This window comes from Metopolophium dirhodum, chromosome 1 (genome assembly GCF_019925205.1).
Source record: "Metopolophium dirhodum isolate CAU chromosome 1, ASM1992520v1, whole genome shotgun sequence".
NCBI lineage: Eukaryota > Metazoa > Arthropoda > Insecta > Hemiptera > Aphididae > Metopolophium > Metopolophium dirhodum.
The window spans coordinates 34266792-34288644 of NC_083560.1; the positions used below are offsets into that span (position 1 = coordinate 34266792).

At 27.7% G+C, this 21853-nt stretch overlaps 1 protein-coding gene across 1 annotated transcript; it reads left to right on the top strand.

Annotated features, from left to right (window-relative positions):
• Positions 1-14283: 14283 nt before the first annotated feature.
• On the top strand, positions 14284-19196 carry LOC132937408 (RNA-binding protein squid-like). The gene is made up of 8 exons (XM_061004226.1): positions 14284-14432; positions 15257-15297; positions 16881-17008; positions 17987-18265; positions 18328-18434; positions 18516-18574; positions 18976-19065; positions 19122-19196. The coding sequence occupies exons 1-8, from the start codon at positions 14284-14286 to the stop codon at positions 19178-19180; spliced, it is 912 nt and encodes a 303-aa protein (XP_060860209.1). The 3' UTR covers positions 19181-19196.
• The last annotated feature ends 2657 nt before the right edge of the window (positions 19197-21853 follow it).

Consider the following 21853-nt stretch of genomic DNA (forward strand, 5'->3'; position numbering starts at 1 on the left):
AATGTCTTGCATACTCATAAATCACTTAAAAATTAAAATATCGTAAAAACCCAACGTGCAAACACGTGACCTTAATGCTGTTACTTAACAGTTTGATATTTGTTTATTTATATTTGTTTTTGTCCTGGGTCCTGTCCAGTGACTAAATATCAAATGCCGGAAATCCATTACAATTTCAGAGGGGGGTTAACATTATTAACATCAATACTAGCCGGAGGAAACCCTCTCCTCCTTCCGATTTCCGCCAGCGGGTATACGGGCGTATGTGTGCGTATTGTATTATGTTTACAGTATAGGTACGTTAGTTCACTAAATCAGAGGTCTCAAACCTTTTTTTACGGTAATTAAAAATACGGTATTATAAAAATTTTTATAATAAAATACATAATGTGCTTCGGTATCACGAGCAATTATTTTTTAGATAGGGATGAGATGTAGGTAATGCAATTAAAAATGTATATCACTTATACATTAAGTACTATAAAGGTACTTTATTTATATATTAAATGTATTTTAAAAACATCAATAGCTTGACGGGCTGATTCGAAAAGCTTGGTGGGCCGTAGGTTTGAGACCTCTTCACTAAATGGTAAATGGGTATACGCCGTTTACCCCGTAAAGTCTCCAAAACACCATATAATATTATAAATGTATTAAAATAAAACCATTTGCCATATTTCCATTTTGCAGATTTAATATGCAAAAAGTAATTTTTGAGTTTGATTGTACAATTAGAATCGTTTATCAAGACAATTATTAAGTCACATTCTAATCCAAATGTTAATTACAAATTTACTATACAAACAATGACTAAATATTTATGATGACAAGACATCGACTTTCCCTTTTCCATGTTTATAATATCTTATAGGTATATAATTATATTGGTAAATATTTAAGATTTAAAATGTATAATATTATAGAGTATATAATAAATATATTTTTTTATACCAACTGTACCTATAATATTATAAAACACAATTCAGTATAATTTAATAAAAACCGACATCTCTCATAATAAACGTCGATATTATAATATTTTAATTTATGAATGTTTAAATTGTACTGTCATATTATAATACCATCAAATGTGCTCTAAAAATTGTATAATTAAGAAATATATTCGCCCTTAAAACTAACAAGACACTAAAAACGGGGCAAGATAAAAATGTTCGCCCCACCCTTTATCCTCATATATTTGTTTATTTTGTAATCATCCACTATATATTATAGGTTATTACTATTAATAAACATAGGAATATGATATGAAAATAAAGTGTATATATGGTAAACATGTTGGTAACATGATGGATCAAACCAACTCGTCTCCTGCGAAGGCCCAGAGTAGGTGAGTTTCGTCCCCCAAAAAAGGCCGCATTCATACAGATACTACGTAAGTATTGCAACACTGCTATATTTAAAAAAAACCTGCTAAGTAGTTCATTTTATAGGGTGGGGAAAAAAAGTATAAAAGTGATTGAAAAAGAAACATTTAGGTTATACCTATCGGTATACAGAGAGTGATAGTGGGTTGGTTTATATTTAATGGTAAAACGCAGTTGAATATTGTATGCACCAATATATTAATATATAAATACATTATACTTGGTTTTATATTTATACTTTATTTATGGTGTGATGTTAGTTTACACTAAACACACAATTCTTGTGTGACCTACTTTAATTATTATTTATATGTATAATATATTGTGATGCGTGTTCTATCATTATTACTATTATCGTTCACTATATTTTATATGTTCCATGGTCGCGCTAATATAGGTTGCCATTAGTGGACCGATGGGCTTATATAATAATATATGTTTATATCATGATATATATAAAATAAAGTCACAGCACGGTACATATATCTATATGTATTTGAATTGTAAATAGTATGTGACGATTTTGTATGGTGTGGGTTTGGTTGAACTACGGGTAATGCATAGGTAATATATTAAATTCTCTGTACAGTCCAGGTGGTAGGAGCAGTCCATTATTATGAAAAAAAATTGGCTCTATACTATTACCACATTTACTGTTGAAACTTAATTTTTACTTTTGGTTACTTAATATTTTAGGTTGAGTTAGGCTATCTTAAAAAGGTACCTATTATTATATATGTATATCTAAGCAGGTATATTGTGGCGCCAGCTCTAATAATATTACCCAATGAATTGACCCGGATGCATTTTAACATACTGTACTCCGATTATGGACCTATAGTATCGTTTTGATTGGTCTATTTAAATTTTCCGCCTAATTATTCGTAGATAACCTTTTATATTTGCGATAAACATAATATTAAGACGTATTCTTTTCCTAAATTAACAGATTTATTACAAATTTAATTTTACAAATGTACAAGTTAAGTACATTAATATTATTAATTGTATGGAAGGGGAGTCTTGGAGATAAATTAAACAAATATTGTTACATTATCTTATAAACATGATAATAAGTACTTCAATAATGATACGTATATTTATAAGACTGATCTGGCCAATTATTTTTGAACGTCTAATTATTTTATAATAGTAGATGCAAATTCTAAATTTGAAGAATCATCTAAACAAAGTAATTACGATAGTTACAAAATGTTTTGTATTACAAATCCCATAATTTATCGAAATTCATAAAACTTTTACAGTCTAATTATTTTATAATAGTAGATACAAATTCTAAATTTGAAGAATCATCTAAAAAAAGTAATTACGATAGTTACCAATTACAGGGCTTGCATTTGAAAAAAAAATATTGTTTTACGTTATTTACAATCAAAACGTTATACAAATTTTGAGTTTATCGTTATTCAAAATTTAAACGTTATTCAACTTTTGTGTTTATCGTTATTCAGAATTAAAACGTTATACAATTTTTGCGTTTAACGTTATTCATAATTAAAACGTTATACAATTTTTGCGTTTATCGTTATTTATTATTTAAAAGTATTTAGATACCTGTTTTAAAAGTACACAGGCTGCAATTTAAAAGTATATGACTATGACCTTTTTGGGGGACATAATTTCCCTATTCTGAGTTTTAAGTAGGTATTGTGTAATTTTATTTATTTAATTAAATGGGTTAGATAACCCAATTACATATTATTTACAAAATATAGAGTACAGTGATACAGATTAAATTACAATATACATAGTTCGTAAAGAAATGGAAACAAAATAAATGATAAAACAGTATGATGATAATTAATCTTAAGTTATAAGTGATAATGTATTATTGAATTTAATAAATTGCCTAGGCTCTAAGGACTTTATTATAAAATAATAAATATAAAAAAAAAAATCATGATCATTATTTTGAAATTTTGAACGTATTATTAGGTTTTTAAATGTTAAAATTATTTAGTAAGTTTTACAATATTGTGCTTGAGAATATCATTTAAGCAGGAATCTATGTTTCAAACATATTTTACTCTGATTGTTTTGACATACTTTGTCAACATTTATTTTATACCTTCCTACAATTGACAAAATAATCAGAATCTATAATTTATGTTGTTAAAAGTTAAATAATATGTATTGGCAATATAAAAGTGTGTACATAGCTAATATACTATAGAGTGTAGACAACATAGTATAATTCATACTATCTAAATTATACTTATTACCATATTACCATTATTAAATAGAACATTCACAAACAACAAAATAAATACCAATGATCACCGAACACAATAGTTGAATAACTTGAATGGTATAAATTCCGACCGTAGTACAGATAGTACAGTACAATATTATCAGAGTATCACTATTATTAGCTATTGGTAATTAAATTATTCTATTAATACCTTCTTATTAAATTTTAAAATAAATCTAATACGGGATCTCCCGGATAGGCCGGATACGGGATAAAATTAATTCTTGGCTCGAATAAATAATTGAATAATACTAAGTATTATTAAATAATTGGAAATTAATTATTTTGTTTAATGGAATACAATATATACCGTTTTGCGTTATGTTTTGTTTAATGATATATCATATATTTTGTTAAACGTTACGTTTTGTTTTGTATTATTTATTTATTTATGTTTATCGTTTTTCGTTATAATTACGTTTACAAATTTCAATCGTTTTTTATCAAACATAACGTTATAATCATAACGTTATTATAACGTTTGCAAGCCCTGTTACCAAATGTTTTGTATTACAAATCCCATAATTTATCGAAATTCATAAAACTTTTACACATTCAACATTAAATATTTCAAACACATTAGGTATTTTCTGTTAGTTTTTTGGTGCGGTTGTCAGAGAACGTATAATATGCATCTATTAAGCAGCTGCTGGGCAGTATATTATATTATTTTTTTACTAGAAATAAGGTTTTCGGATGAATACGACCGTCGGTTGGCCGTATACAATAAAATTGTTGTCTACACACAACTTCAGCTCGTACGAGTACAATACGTTTATTCAGCAAAGTACGTTTCCGATAATCTAAGAATGGTGATGTTTTACGCCGTATTGGAATGTATGGCCGACACGTGTATCGGCCTTTTTCTTATATTATCTGTCTAGTGGTAGTCTCCTTACAAATATCGTTTAATGTGTTAGGGTCGTTTCTGTACCCACACCCCGCCACCCTGGATTGTATCGTCCGCGTCTCACAAACGTATAGGTATTGTGTATTTTACAAGTATATTGTGGCGCCAGAAGTAATAATATTATACTTATAGTGAACTGAACCGATGTCGTTAAAATCTGTATTGCACTAAGTAATAGATGATTATCAGTTTTATATTCTATCTTATCGTTTAAATTCGAATATGTACCGCATTGTAGTGTAGGTATACTCGAGGTTAACAGATTAAAATTCTTTCTGTACCTACACTTGCCCTAATTTAAGATAAATATATTGAACTGAAATGTTCAAACCCGCTAAGATATACCTATTAGTATATCACATAAAAATATAATGAAATAGTATTGAATTAAAATGAAATGGACATTATAGATGTGCCTCAATAATGTATTACTACAAATTGTCTTCATATAACAGGCATTGTTTTGTGAAAATATTTTGATTCAAGGCGTGTATTATATTATTTTACGAACAATTCAACTTTTTGTCAAACATTCTCTTCAGTAGTTCAGAAACGCTTACGAGTATTTAATCGATTTTTTTATAAAACATGTTCATAATATTAGGTAGTTAGACCGGTGAAATACCTTCATCATAAATCATAATACACAACACACGTTTAAGTAAGATAATAATAATTGCTATTTACTATAAACGATACAATGATAAACAGCATATTGAAAATCGGAAGCAAAAAATGAAATACATAACGAATTATTAATTAGGGTTGGAAGATATTATAGTTGAGTGGCATTGTTAGTAGGTAGGTATACTAAGTACCTATTATATGTGATTGTTCGTGGTCACTGCCCGGTATTGTCCGAGTTGCGGTCGCAATAGACGAATTGCGGTCTTAATAATATTGAAGGTAAAATTAACGTCTTAATTGCGGTCAGTATCCGGTTATCGATTATCCGATGAGCTCTTATCCAATTTTGTGCATCGTTTGTGCAGAAATGTGCACCAGATCCCGACGTTTGTGCACAAAAACTCCCAGCGCTATCCAAAAAACAAAGTGAGGGGTATTAACACGAGGGTCCCCCTTTTTTGAAATTTTAAATATTTGTCATATTAATAAATCTTGTTTACGTACCTAATAGGTTTAATAGAATTTTACTATTGCCATGTAAACGTATGACAAATAAAATCTTCAAATATTTTTAATTTATCAAGAAAGCATTATCTTGTTCTAATGTTTTTGATTTCAAAATTGTATGAATAAATACAGTTTTTTCTTTATGCATTTCTTTACTTTATATTTTATATTCAAAATTTGTATTTTGACCGTTTCATTTTTGTATTTAGCATAATAATATGTAACTATGTCAATATTTAAAACATAGTATTTTGATATTTAACCTGTTTTGATCCCGACCGCAACTCGGATTTTTTTTTTTACCTGTTATAATTTCGACCGCAACTCGGTATCAACCCACTGCCCATATCATAGGTAAATAGGTAGCGACACGCCTGGAAATAAAACAAAAACGTTTTGAGATATCACGTATATCGTATAGCACGTATAACACATAATATCAAACAATAGAAAATGTATACCTAATTATGTTCATAATTTTTAAACTATCGATATTATTTTTTCATTAGTCAATTACTTATATTCAACAACACGTTAAAGTTGTATATTGCTCACAAATGATAAGTTGGAGTCGGTGATAGAGAAAGGGGGTTGTCATACACTGGATTTTTGATGTGAAACATCTGTACGGCGGGTAGTAAAACCGACGCTCGCAATGCACGTTTAGCCACACGCACGAAATATCTAATGCGCCTTTAAAATAAAGAACGATTTTTCTAAAAAAAATCTGAATATTTTGTTTTTTATTATGCCATGTTATTATTTCCTTTATAAAACTATCGTTTCAACTTGCATGCATATTTTCTATACAAAATAGTATGAATGTTTCATATCTGTCAGGGGTCCCGCGGTGGCTTATTATTAGATTCTGAGCGGAGCTATGAATGTATTAATTTTACAATGATGTGTGTTTTTTTATTTTTTTTTTTGTGTCTGTCATCATCTTTTAGGACAGTAAAAGTGCTTAGATTTTCTTCAACAGTATGTTTTCTGATAGGAAAGTGAATCTAGTTGGTACTTTGGGGGTCAAAAATTGTCAGTTATTCTCAAAAGCACCGTGAAAAACAAAATAAAAATTAAGGAAAAACGGGAATTTTTAAGCAAAATCGATTTTTGATTAAATTGATTGTTGTTTTTGGTGTAACTCTAAAACATATGACTGTAGGTACATGCAATTTCACAAAATCAGTTAAATTTTAAATGAATGAAAAAAACTTATATTTTCAAAAATACAGCAAAATATAAATAATATTGTACAATTGTATAGTATCCACGCTTTTATAATTAATACTAATCCAATAGATATAATAATTAATAACGACTCGTTGAAATTGTACGTAATATATTATTTTTGTTTTTATAATATTGCTCAATATATATCCACCAATAACCGCACAAGCAAATTTTATCGGACCATGAATTTTTTAACGAAATTAATGTGTAAAAAAATTTAAATATTGACAAAATACGTATTATTTACGAAAATTTGCAAATTTCTTTGTTATAAATTGATAAAAATTTTTCTTTTTCAATCTAAGATAACATAGTATAGGTACCGATTTTCTTATTTTGTTGTAAGTAATTCAAAAACGAATAACTGTAGATAGGTACATCAAAATGTTCTATAATAAATAATAATAACATCTTATTTATTTGGCAAAAAGCGTGAAAATTGAATTCAAGGCTGATGTATTGTTACAATAGCAGATGAAAAATATTAAAAATACACAGGCACGTTTTTTTTATAATCATTAAAATTTCAAATTAATTAATTGATTCACAATAATATCATCAAATATACAGAATATACTTAGTTATATCGTAGTCTTTGCTCAGAACCGTTTTTCTTATACAATGATATTATATCATTGAATTAAAATTTAATACCATCCATTATACAGTGACCCACTTGTACCCTACTGTAGAGCAGAGCGACACCCACTTTCCCGCCTTTATTATTTATTTTTGTGTCGGTCATCACTGTTTGGGACAGTACAACTGCTTCGGTTTTCTTCTACAGAATCTTGTTCGATGTGAAAGTGCATTTAGGAGGTCAAAATTTAAAATTCCCAGTAGTTTTCAAAAGCGCCTGGAGAAACAAACTAAAATGAAGAAAAACGGAATTTTTACGCAAAATTGGTTTTCGACAAAATCTATAATGTATATATAATATATATATAAGTAATGCTGGTTATATATATTTTTTTTTTGGATATGCACTATTTCATTAAAAACTCACGAGCCGTAACTGAATTTTCGTTAGGCTTTTAGCGTGGGACTACGACCAAAATATTTTATTTTCAATGAATACCCGGGATTCGGACACTCGGTCGCTATAACAATTCATGGAGTTATAATATATAGTAAAGTATAGCATAAGTATCTATATAGTATAATACATATATATATATTAATCCACAGTCCAAATAACGAAGTTTGTTTTAATATTATGAACCATGCAGGAACTAGGGTATTAAATGTCATGAAATTTATTTGATTCAAATATTTAATGAAACTTTTGTCATATATTTACCTAATTAATGTGAACATTTTTTTAAACAATTGTTTATTGTATTTAAATGTTCAAAGTCATAAATTGAAATTGAGAAAACATTTTAAAAGTTGGTTTATTGTATCGAATATTCATGAATAATTAACGAATAATAGCTAATAGGGCCCAATATTGATAAATGATAAATTAACCGATGATATTATAATATTATGTTATACCATTTATATACAATTAATGACCATTAATATAATAGTTCGTAAACCTTGGTAGTGGAATGATGAGTCATTAATTAATGATTAATTAATGATTCATTAATCGTTATCGATATTTTCTGTTTGTAATGAATAATCATTTATAATCCTCTATAACTAAATGTGTTTAAAAAAATACATATATATTATATAGTTTACAAAATATCACTGGAGTATTTTAAGAAGAGTGAAAATTTGAAATATATTATATAGGGATCAAATTTGAAACTCTACACTGAACTGTAGACGGCTATAACTGCATCATTTTGATTTGTATTAAATACTTATTTGAATAGTATACATCTCTAGTCCCATAACTATGTGGCTGTTTTATTTGGCACGTATTATTTTATTGCAGTCGTACCTATATTTTTTTCTGAGCCCAGAAGAATAACAGTTCTCTACCAGTCTACCTATACATCCGTTATACGTATATATAATGTTATATGTAGGTAGCCCGGTATGCGTGTCCAGACAACAATATTATTCCACTTTCACATCAGCGCCTATGCAGCTAACTTCATTGTAAACATTTCCAAGAAACAGAGATAGTGTTCAGTTTCCGTATCATATAGTTGCAGCTGTTTTTATATTAAATATTTTGGTACACGTTTCACGCTGTGAGACGTATTCAAAAAAAAAGGACAACACATGGGTAACGGAGTTGACCTCGCATATATTACTATATATATTGCCTATTATTTAGACATCGTTTTTGTCCGTATCCGGCTAGCATTGTAACACTGCACTGCTGTCCAGCAAATGTTCTATAGTACGTACGTGCTACACTAGACCCTATATTCGAGATAATATTTTTTTTCTTGTGAAATTTCTTGGGGATTGTACCTAACCACTCGGCAGCATAATATGGCAGGAGCGTCGAGTGTATAATATATCACATCATTGAGGATTAAATCATTTAATGTATGTGTTAATACAAAATAATTTACCAGTGTTCGGGGGTTTTACTAATTTTATCAACATTCAACTTCGAATATTTTTAAATTCCTATTATTTTAAACTGCATGATGAATAATGATATTCAGATTATTATGCCACAATATGTACTATTATAACTTTATATCGTAATAATAACATTTAATATGTCATCCTTATACCCTCTATAATAGTAAAGATCTAGGTTTATCAAATAAAATACTTATATGTAATTTCTTGTGGTTATAGTAAGTTAATATTTATTTTCAAACTTAGGGTACATTACATTTTCATTGCTAACTAACTTTTTTCAGAGAGCCCATAATATTATGAGTCGTTGCCTACGAGGCTCTACATACCTTACGCCACTGGAAGTATTAAGGTAAAGAAAATGCACATTCAAAGCCATGTCATTTATACCTACATTATTAAAAGTGCTTGACTGTAACATTCTAGTTAATATATTATTACAATATAATGTAACACGATTCCGTACGTTATTTTTGTGCAACGTTGCCGCGCTGTGCAATCACATATATATAAACAAAACTGGAAACGATATCAAATGATTATCTCGAAATAAAAGTCCAGACTACTTATCGGTATAGATTTAATTAGTTGACCGATTGTGTACCTAGTTTAGTTCGAATATAAATTAATGAATAATTAATTAGTATTAATATGGAAATAACCATAGCAATAATTACAATCACCAAATATATTTTATTTTTATTTTTGAACTAAGTAATTATTGTGTTACAATATGGTTTTTACTAATATTTTCAGCAAACGTAGAATGCCGGTTGGAGTGTTTGAACCGAGAAAATTAATTTATATTTGTAACTGCAGGTTACAGGCGCAAGTAATAGTAGGTATTTGGGATTTTGGATGGGTTTTATAACGAATTAGCTAAAAAAAATCGAGGGATGTTTTAGGGTGAGACAAATGACATTTTTGGTGGCCTATGTTGCAGGTAGAACGGTATTAAAGCGATTATTAATTAGATAAGACGTCGATCGAGTGACTCCATTGCAGTTGTACCTTAACACGACATTTCGGAAATGATAATATTTTGTGAATATTTTAAACTGCTTGAATAATGAATATTTGACTAATAATATTTTATATATACTTTCTTCTCATTATAACAAAATACTGTTGACTTAATATTTTTATAAAGTTTCCGTAAAATTATTTTTTTATTATTATTCAACGATAAAAATTGTAGTTTTTATTTAAACATCAATATACCTAATATTAAATGACATTCGTAGTGTTTTATTTTTATGCCCTTCGTTAGTGATCAATCCCTAATTATTAATTACCGATAAGATAATTTCAAGTTATCACAACACAATAAATAACATCGCATCATGTGATTTGTAACCATTGGTGTTGAGTGTAGGTATAGGTAGTATACTAAGTACTTCGTCTGTGTGCCGTGTGCGTCATCGTTATGTCTATATAAATTATGCATTTTATAGTCACAAATAAAAAAAAAACGTCTACGACAATGTTTTGTCCGCGAACCTTAAAATATATATGTCCCGATGGTAATTTGAGTTTCAGACCACTAACATAGTGTATAATATAATATATTATACTCTTAGACTAGTAGTGGCGTCATATAGCTTATAGACAGTATACATTCCGTTCGGCGCGTTTCACTGTTTGCTATTAGTTATATTTTTTTGGAAACTAATTCAACGTGTATGGTAAACTTTTGAAAACGGTATAAGTAATTATAAACTTGGCAACGTTCAGTAGGTACCCAATCGTTTCGTATTACGGGTTTCCATTGTTGTACAGCAAACAAACGTTGTCGTGTTCTCATAAAGGTACATAAATTGTACCTACACATTCGGATTCCACCACTAATGGACCTTATCTTGTAAACTGAGGCATTGGAATTTGGAGTGATATTATACTATACTACAAAGATAACTCACTTACAGGACGAACATGCTCTATTGTTGTGTGTGGGTTTGAAATTACTATTTATCTTAATTGGTTATACGAGGTATAATATCGTTACTGCGAAGGATGTTTTACTATAAATTTGTATATAAACATTTAAGTCATTAATACAGTGGAGCCACTTTGGTGTGAATGACAAACATTATATTGCACTTAACCGGAAACGCCAACAGCCGTCAATTCATAGAATTCGATTAAATTCAGTTTTTGGACAGTACAATGTACGTACCTAATATATTATAATATTATATATGCAATATATATATATATAACTTAAGTAATTTTATTGTTATCGTGACCGTGTTCGGTCCTATTCTTATTCATTGAAACTAAAATATTTGGTCCTATAGTCACAGTGAGTCATACGCTAAAAGAATGACGTAATTATTATCGGTCCCGGAGCGCTATGGCTCATTAAATCATAACAATCGATATTCAGCATCAGCATTTAACACATACTCGTGAGAGACTTTGCCACTAATTCCTATAATTTAAATATTACATTTCAGCTTAGTTATAGCATTTTAGCTTTATGATATTCCAAATATAATATTATATACAACTATGTAACATGTGAGCGAATGTGGAATTATATTCACACAATTTTTTGAAATTCCTATTTCATACATTCAATCACTTAAAAATTATATAATACATTTATTTATACTTATATAATTATGTACTATTTACTAGGGCTCGGATTTTAAAGCATAATACACTTCTTTTTTTTATACGAGATACAAATCAAACTTTTATACATAAATTCGTTTCATGTCATTCTGATTCCAAATAAACCAATTTATTTTTGCTATTTTTTTTAGATATATGTATTATTGGTTTTTTTTAGTGATTTTTTACAATTATTACAACTGTGGAATTATTATATTATGAATATAATAAAATATAATATAATACGATAATATTTTAATTTAATGAATAAGAAATGTAAAAACCCGGAATACGAACTAAAAGGTTATATTCGATTATTATTGTTTTCATTATCGGCTTGATTATTAAATGTATTACCTTCTAGATAGCTTATCGGCCTACATAATATAGCCTGTAGTACATACAGTTAGTACGCCTATTACATCGATATCGACCATTTCAAAATTTACGTAAAATGCCAAAAGTTTAAACTAACTCTCATGTATCGGTGAGAAAAAAAGATGTGAAAATAAAATTTTTGATTTCTTGGTTACAATATTAATTACTTATAAGAAACTTGTTTTAAATGTTCAATCCTCAACTAAAAAAAAATTATTATAAATATTTAACTACCTACAAAATAATTTAAAAATATTCGTGATTTTGATATATTTGAACCACCATTGTTATTTTAACAACATTTGAGGACCCTTGTATTAGATTTTTAAAATTATATTTATCAGTATTTATGAGAAAACTAAAAACATGTTGAAAATCGAAAATGTATATGGTATATCATATAAAACTCAAAAAGAGTAAAAATATTTTTTAAATTATAGCACGTAAAAAAAAGATAATAACTAGATTCATTTTTCCAATTAGAAAAGTTACTGAAGTTTAAAATAACGCTTCACTCTGAATCTACAACTCCAACAAAAAATACTATATCATAATAGAACGATAGTAGGTAGGTACCTATATGTACGTCAGATAGTACGTTTATATTTTTAAAAAATAGATTATGAAAGATCCACCAGTTATACCTTCAGGATATTTTACGTATTACAAGTAAACCTTAGTAACAGTGTTCGGACTTATCTAGATAAATTTATCTAGATGAATATCTAGATAATTATTTGTTCATATTTTATCTTATCTAGATAAATAGTTACAGGGTATCTAAATGTTCATCTTAGATCATTTTTTTACTCATCTAAATAAATTTATTCATCTAGATACATTTTTTATTGATAAGAATCGCGAAATTGTACGAACGCATTTAAATATTTATACAGATTCTCAAACCAAGTTTATGGTATATAAATAATGTAATTATTTTTATTTATATCATCGTATAAAATATACCTAAATTTAAAACCCATTTAAAAAAAATTGTTTATTTTTTTTATCTAGATAAAAAGTATTTATCTTTATCTTTATCTAGATAAATATGAGTTAAGTTATCTTTTATCTAGATACATTAGAGTTGCATTATCTTTATCTTTATCTAGATAAAAAACTACTTATCTAATCAGAACACTGCCTAGTAAACCCGAGTAAAAAAATCAATTTTGTGGTTGATACAAAATTAAGATCAATGGGTCGATAAAAACAAAATAAATGCCTAATAAAAGTTTCTGGTAATAAAAACTCTAATCACTGAGAAATATTTTGGTCAAAAGCTTGTCGATTACCATGGACCTCAGTTCTATAACTCAAAAATTCTGTAAAAAAATATATCTGTGTATTTCAAAAGTAATAATGCTAAAAATTATTGTTACATAGTAAATTTTCTGATTTATTTTTTTATATGTTTAAATATTAGGTACACAACAAAACTGCATTGTATCTTAGCCCCAGGTATATCTAATGTTATATTTTTAATTTACTCGATACAGTTATGAATTACCGCCAAATACATTTAGCAAAGACATTAGGTAGTTTACTGCGATAACAACGTTTTGCTGACTATCCGGTAGGTATCGTGGGTGGTCGTTATGCGGCGCTATTGCTGTCCATCAACCATTTTTTTTTTGCTACACAGTGCTATCTCGAATTATACTTGTTATCGTCATTTCAGTCTGGTCTCATCCTTCATTCGACCAACTCCGTTATCGTTCCTATTTTTAAACACGTACATTTTTACTTAAACAATTACATATTTTGTATTGTCACATAGTATCATTTCTGCGTTTAGAAAATATTTAGGAGTGTTAGTATTAATTTTTTTGTAACCGGACGTATTGCACGCATTAGGAATGGCCGAAAAAAACGAACAAAATACCTCGCAACATTTGAAAAAAGCCGACGACGCACAGCATCCTGAACAGCATCACATGAACAGCGCTTCCGAAAATGTCACAACAAACAACTTCAGTAAATTTGGATACGTCCCGGAAGATGATAGGTAAGACAAAATCGCCATTGGAATCAGCCCATTGAAAAAAAAATAAATATTTGGCATGTGCAGTCCGCTGTTAACCCGAGAATGTCTGGTTCTCTCTGTACGGTTTTATGGTCAGTCTGATAATTATTACTGCCTTCGTGCCATGGTTTCACCTTGGTTAATTGTTAAAATTTATGTTTTAGATTTGTTTCCGTTTTTTCGGAAAATTTTAATTGCTCCCATAGTATTATTATTAGCAAGTTTGGGCATTAACGAGTTATAAGTTAAAATTAAGTTATTAACTAGTTACTATTTTTTTTAAATTAACTTTTAACTTAAAAAGTGACTTTTTTAAAAAATGTATGTGTTAACTTCAAGTTAATTTTATTTCAAAAATATCTTAATTAAGTTAATTTCCTCAATAATTTTCTTGAGCGTAAAGAAACGCTATATTATGTATCCAACCATATTCTGTGTTCTGTCTGGAAATTTTTATGTTTGCAAATTATCTAATTTTAATTTTACACTAAGTTAGGTTACTTTATTTTCAAAGTTGACTTTCAACTTAATGATTTAACGAAAAAAAATACGAGTAACTCTTAACTTAACTCAACTAAATTATTTTTAAATAACTTAACTTAACGAGTTAAAAAAAAATCGTTAACTTGCCCAGCCTTCATTATTAGATTCGGTTTAAATGTGGGTTTCTGAGACTGGACGTTTCGCCGTGTCACCGTCGGTTTTTGTTATATTACTTGAAGCATTTGCGTCTTCGTTACCTCGACGACGTTTCGTTATTTCTCTTGTCGAATGTTTCAATAATTAATACTTTTATTGTTTGGCAGAAAAATATACATCGGAGGGTTGAAAGAAGAAATAACTGAAAGTAAGTTTGTGACAAACACCTGTTGGTAGATACCAAAATTCGTAATGGATTACTTTTTTTGTATGTTTTAGAAGATTTAAGTGAACACTTTGAAAAATTTGGTGAAATCAAATATATTGATTTAAAAGTAGATACTAACAGTGGTCGGAGCAGAGGGTTTGCTTTCATTGTGTTCAAGACAAAAGAAAGCATAGACAATGTTTGTATACCATTTTATTTTATTAGTTTAATTCTTAAATTTTAACAAACTTTTAGGGATTAAAGTTTGTAATAGACTGAGGTAATAAATTAGATGATGGGGATAATTTATTAAGGAGCTTTGTAAGAAAATAAATAAATAAATATCAAAATTTAATCACTTTTAACACTGCATACCTACATTTATATATAGATGTACAGTAATGGTGCAATGTGGTGAACATTCAGAGAACAACTGTATCTTCAACTATATTTCTATATTGTTAATGTATTTGTTTGATTGATAAATTAAATCAACTTCCTTAAACACAAAGTCTATATGCTGACTTCAAATACACTTATAAGTTACCTGACAATTGTTTATTAAAAAACTGGATGACTGGTCGAGTAATAAACACAATATTCTCCAAATCAGTTAGTTAAATATGAATGAATGATAAAATTATATAGTATAAATACTTAAAATGTATTTTATGTACCTTTTTATTGTGCCATATAAATTTCAATATTTTTATTACTATATACCATGTCTAAAGTTAAAATCCTTAATATAATTTAATAATTAGGTATGTAAGTTATTTACAAGTTTTAGGTTCTTGTAAAATAGTTATGACCAAGAATAATATTATCTCATTATTCCATAATATTTATGTGTATTTAAACTGTGTATGTAATTCAAAAATGTAGTTGATTTTTTTATTTTAATAAAGATCTTGGAGTGTAATAAACATGTAATCAATGACATGAAAATTCAACCTAAAAAAGCAATACCACGGCGTATTAAATATTTTGTTCGAGGACAGCATCTGAACAGCGCCGCCGAAAATTTTACAACAAACAACTCCTGTCAATTTGGAGACGTCCCGGAAGATGTTAGGTAAGACAAAATCACTAATCTAATCGGTTTCCTCGAAAAAAATATAAACATTTTGCATGTGCAGGCCGCTGCCAACCCGAGAATGTCGGGTTCTCTCTACGGTTTTCTGGCCAGTCTGATAATTATTACTGCCTACATCCCATAGTTTCACCTTGGTAGGTTGTTATAAAATATGTTTTAGATTTGTTTCCGTTTTTTTCGAAGAATTTTGGTGGCTACCATAATATCATTATTAAGTTAGGTTTCAATGTGGGTTTCTGAGTCTGGACGTTTCGCCGTGTCACTGTCGGTTTTTGTTAAATTACATGATGCATTTTTGTCTTCTTTATCTCGACGACGTTTCGTTATTTCACTTGTCGAACGTTTCAAATAATTAATACTATTATTGTTTTACAGTAAAATATACATCGGAGGGTTGAAAGAAGAAATAACTGAAAGTAAGTTTGTGACAAACACCTGTTGGTAGATACCAAAATTCGTAATGGATTACTTTTTTTGTATGTTTTAGAAGATTTAAGTGAACACTTTGGAAAATTTGGTGAAATCAAAAATATTGATTTAAAAGTAGATATTGCCACTGGTCGGAGCAGAGGGTATGCTTTCGTTATGTTCAAGTTAAAAGGAGGCATGGACAATGTTAGTATACCGTTTTATTTTATTAGTTTAATTCTTAAATTTTAACAAACTTTGAGGGATACAAGTTTGTAATATACTTGGGTAATAAATTAGACGATGTGGATAATTTATTAAGTAGCTTAGTAGGAAAAAAAATAAATTTCAAAATGTAATAACTTTTGATACTGCATACCCGCCTATATATAGATATAGTAATGGTGCAATGTGGTAAAGATTCAGAAAACAGCTGTATCTCCAACTATATTTCTATATTGTTAATTTATTTGTTTGATTGATAAATTAAATCAACTTCCTTAATCACAAAGCCTAACCATAAGTTACCTGACAATTGTTTATTATAAATCTGGATGACAGGTCAAGTAATAAACACAATATTCTTCAATATCAGTTAGTTAAATATGAATGAATGATATATATAGTATAAATAGTTAAAATGTATTTTATGTACCATTTTATTGTTTCATAATATGAATTTCAATACTTTTATTACCATATATCAGTAGTTTTCAAACTTTTAGTGAACGCCGCACACCGTGCTCTTCAAAAAATGTTCACGGCACACTGACCTTTTTTTTGCATTAAATAATTAGATGTATACAATTGCTTTAAATTATAATTATATAAGTACATTTAATTAGAAATGGGGGCTTGACAGGCTAACAAATTGTTATTAAATATATTTTTATATTTTTATTCTTGGACGAATAATTGAACTTTCTAAAAGACTACGGCATACTCGGTGAATGCTCGAGGGCACACAGCTTAAAAACCACTGCTATAAACTATGTCTAAAGTTAAAATTCTTAATATGCTTTATGTAATTTAATGATTAAGTATGCAAGTAATATACAAGTTTTAGTTTCTTGTAAAATAGTAATGACCAAGAATAATATTATCTCATTATTCCATAATATTTATGTGTAACTAAACTGTTTGTGTAATTCAAAAATGTAGTCAATTTTTTTTATTTTAATAAAGGCCTTGGCATGTAATAATCATGTAATCAATGACATGAAAATTGAACCTAAAAAAGCTATACCACAGCGTATTAAATTATTTGTTGGAGGATTGCGTTCGAGAATGACCTATGATGACATCAAAAATTATTTCAAACGTTACACACCTCATATAATAGTTGATATGCCATTTGATAGAGTTAAAAACAAACGAAGAGGTTTTTGCTTTGTTACAATTGAGGACCTGGAGGCAGTAACTGAAATATTAAGATTGCCAAGACATGTGATTAAGGAAAAACAAGTAATTCATTAATTAGGTATATAATTATGCAGACTATTTTATTCCTAATAAATATTTATTAGGTTGATATAAATGTAGCAGATGTTGCATTTAAGAATAAGAAAATGATGCCTGGTGCTTCGGGATCTATGAATCTTTTGCAAGGGAATGTTATGGGCCAAGGAGGTAATTATACAGCATTATTTATTACTTAATACTGTTAATATTGCATTTAATAATAATTTATTGTTACATTACATTTAATATTTTTAACAGGTTTTCTACCTCAAGCAGAATACGCCCTCCATGCTTCTGGTTACCACTATGGAGGTAAATGTATTTCCTGTCAACAGTATACAGTAGAAACCAGTTATAATGACATTATTTGATGAGTCTCAACTCATCATATTTTCATATACAGCTCTATAGCTATAGTGATCCTATAAATAGTCCTGAACTTTTTTGTGACATTAAAATGTACAGTGATTTGTGTGACCTCTTCTCAGAGGTCTATTATATTATACATAATTATGTACATAGGTATTTAACAAGGGTATTGTATACTACATGATTTTATAACTTACCTGTTATTAAAAACCTTTGTTCCAGTCCATTGAAAGTCATTACAGCCACTTTCTACTGTAAATGTAGATTATAAACACCTCAGACCAGCCATATATCTTTAAATCTATTTTGTCAAATAATATTTTGTATAATATTCATTATTTCAGGTTATGATTATTATCAACCATACACAGAATACAGTCCATACTATTATTATAGTTATGGTTATCCAATTTATGTTGCTGGGGCTGAAGCAGGTTAATATTATTATTATAATTATAGTTATTAAGTTTTTAATAAATATTTATTTTAGGTAACCAGTCTGAAGGCAATGGAGCAAGTGGTGTCAATGGAAATCAAATTGTGGAGTAAAAAGTAAACCCTAAATATTGATTGCTTCCACAATAATTGAAGACAGGGTAAAATAAAAGTATTCTGTTTCCTTTTTGAATTTCGAATTATATTTTGATATTTGTTTTAATATTTGTATTATTGGTAAATCTTTTTTTACAATTATTGTCCACTCAGTGTATTTTTTTACTTTATCAATTGTATATTTACAATTTATTTTATTATTTATTTAATAAGAGTTACTTATTGAAAAATTTGGCTATTAACTTACCTAGTTTATAAATATATCATAATTTACGTAAGACACTGCTTTTTAATGCATAAACTCTTAGAAGCCATTTTAATATACATGTATAGGTACAAATAAACAACAATTTAAAGTTCTGAGTTTTAAGTATATTTTAATATTGTATGATTCTTATTAATTATTACATATATTTTTATAGTATAAAAACAATATACCCAATTATAATTGGCTCTTGGTTTTATTTTATTTTTATTGTAATGTTAAAATGTTAAGAAAAAAAATAAATCTTAATATTTTTTAAATAGTACAAAGCAAAGTAAATAGGAGACAAAACATTATTAAGTTTTTGTTAAACTTACAACTTTATTATTGTGTTTAAATTAACTTGCAGATGTTTTATAAATTCCAATGAATTATATTCCAATGATACATTTATTCTGTGAAATTTTTAAATTATGTAAAAGTTAATTTCATCTGAATATGATTATAATATTATTGTCTATATTAACATTTTTTTTTGGAAACATCTAACTATGCAATTTTTGACTCCATTTTTGTTTTTTATTTTTTCTTGGTATACTCTATAGTTATTCTAAGGGAGTAGTCCCAAATTCACATAATTTGTACCAGACACCCAATAACTATTAATTGCCAAATACTTAATATTATATACATTTTTTTTTTACTAAATCTACTATTATTTTTACATATAAACTTAAATTATTCAAGATCTAAATAACATTATAAGATGTGTTAATTATTTCTGACGAATTTATAACAGTAATAACTAATTAATAATTAGTAAAACATAGAATTTATATTTCATAAAATAAGTTTATATTTTGTAGACCAATGGTTATTATGTATGGTTTTGTGAATTAAAATTTGTTTAAAACATATTTTTCAAAGATTTATTTTTTTTACTAGTATTGATATAATTAAATGGAATATTTTTTATAAGACACCAATTAAAATAAATGATCAATATTAAATTGATCTTTATTTTTTTTTTCTTCATAAAATAGTTAAACTTTTTTGCTAGTATACATTTATAGATGAAAAGAATGGTTTACCTAACCCAAAATATGTGAAAAATAATAATTAAAAAGTATGTAATTAAATATATAAAAATTATTATTTAGTTACATTAAAAAAGTGAAATTTAGAATCATGGATTGGATAAAAGTATTTACATCGCACACTTCACAAAGGTATTAAAACAATAATAGAATAAAATATATGGTTTTACGGTGTTTTTCTGGTTGACATTGGGTTAAGGATAAGCGGAAAAAAGCCCAGAAATATAAATATAAATATGAACACATATATACTCTACTCCGAATTAGTAATTACCGTGTACCTATAACAAAATATAATAATATATTAAAATGAAAATAATAATTAATTGTTAATGGTATAAAAATATAAACATGAACGCAATATTATGTATACATCATGATATATTGTGCTATAAGTTATAAGTCAAAAAACATTAGTCATGTGTACATACTACTATATGTTATAAGTTAAAAAACATAAGTCTTAGGTACCCATATATATACTAAAATACTATCTGTTATCTAAATATATTATACTACCACCTGTTTTGTATTAACTTATTAAAATATTATTTATATAGTTGTGTAATTTTTGTATACATTTTAGAATTTATTGACTTATAACTTATAAACAATATATCATGACGTATACATAAAAATATTGTATTCATATTTATATTTCTGGGCTTTTTTCCGTGGTTTTTTTTTCCGATAAAAGTTAAATAAAATAAAAACAATATACATTTAAGTCATTGGCGCTTACAAAACTAAATTCAACAACGTAACAATGTTACATCAATGTTTGTGAATGGAATTATTATCGTCTATGTATAAGCTCCAAGTACCTACTGTGAGAATGTGAGAGTGTGTTGATAGGTAAATATTATTTAGATATTATGCAAGTCGATTAGCCAGCACAACTGATAAGTAGGTACCTACTTTACATTGTCAACCACGAAGTAGATAGGCAGTTGTAGGTACCTATATCACTTTTCTCTTTTTCGTATAGTTTAATATATGCTGTGCAATTGTGCCTAGCTTACCCGGGACGACACAAGCTCGTGAAACTCGTCTTATATAACCTAGGCTATATCTAAGCATTATAGCTTCTTTATCGCTCAGAAGCTTCTGTGCTAGTGTGCAAATATAAGTTCCTATAATACTAATCTTTTATCTGTTAATTGTTAATTGTAATTATAAATTATATAGGGGAACATGGGGCAAGATGAGTATACAAGGTAAGACGGGACAGCGTTATTCCTACATTTTTACACCTTTATCCCACTAAACATAATTTTAAATAACTTATTAAGAATAATTTTTGAAGTAAAATCAATTTTTATAAAACATATTCTAATTAACTTGTATTTTATTAAATTTAATGACATA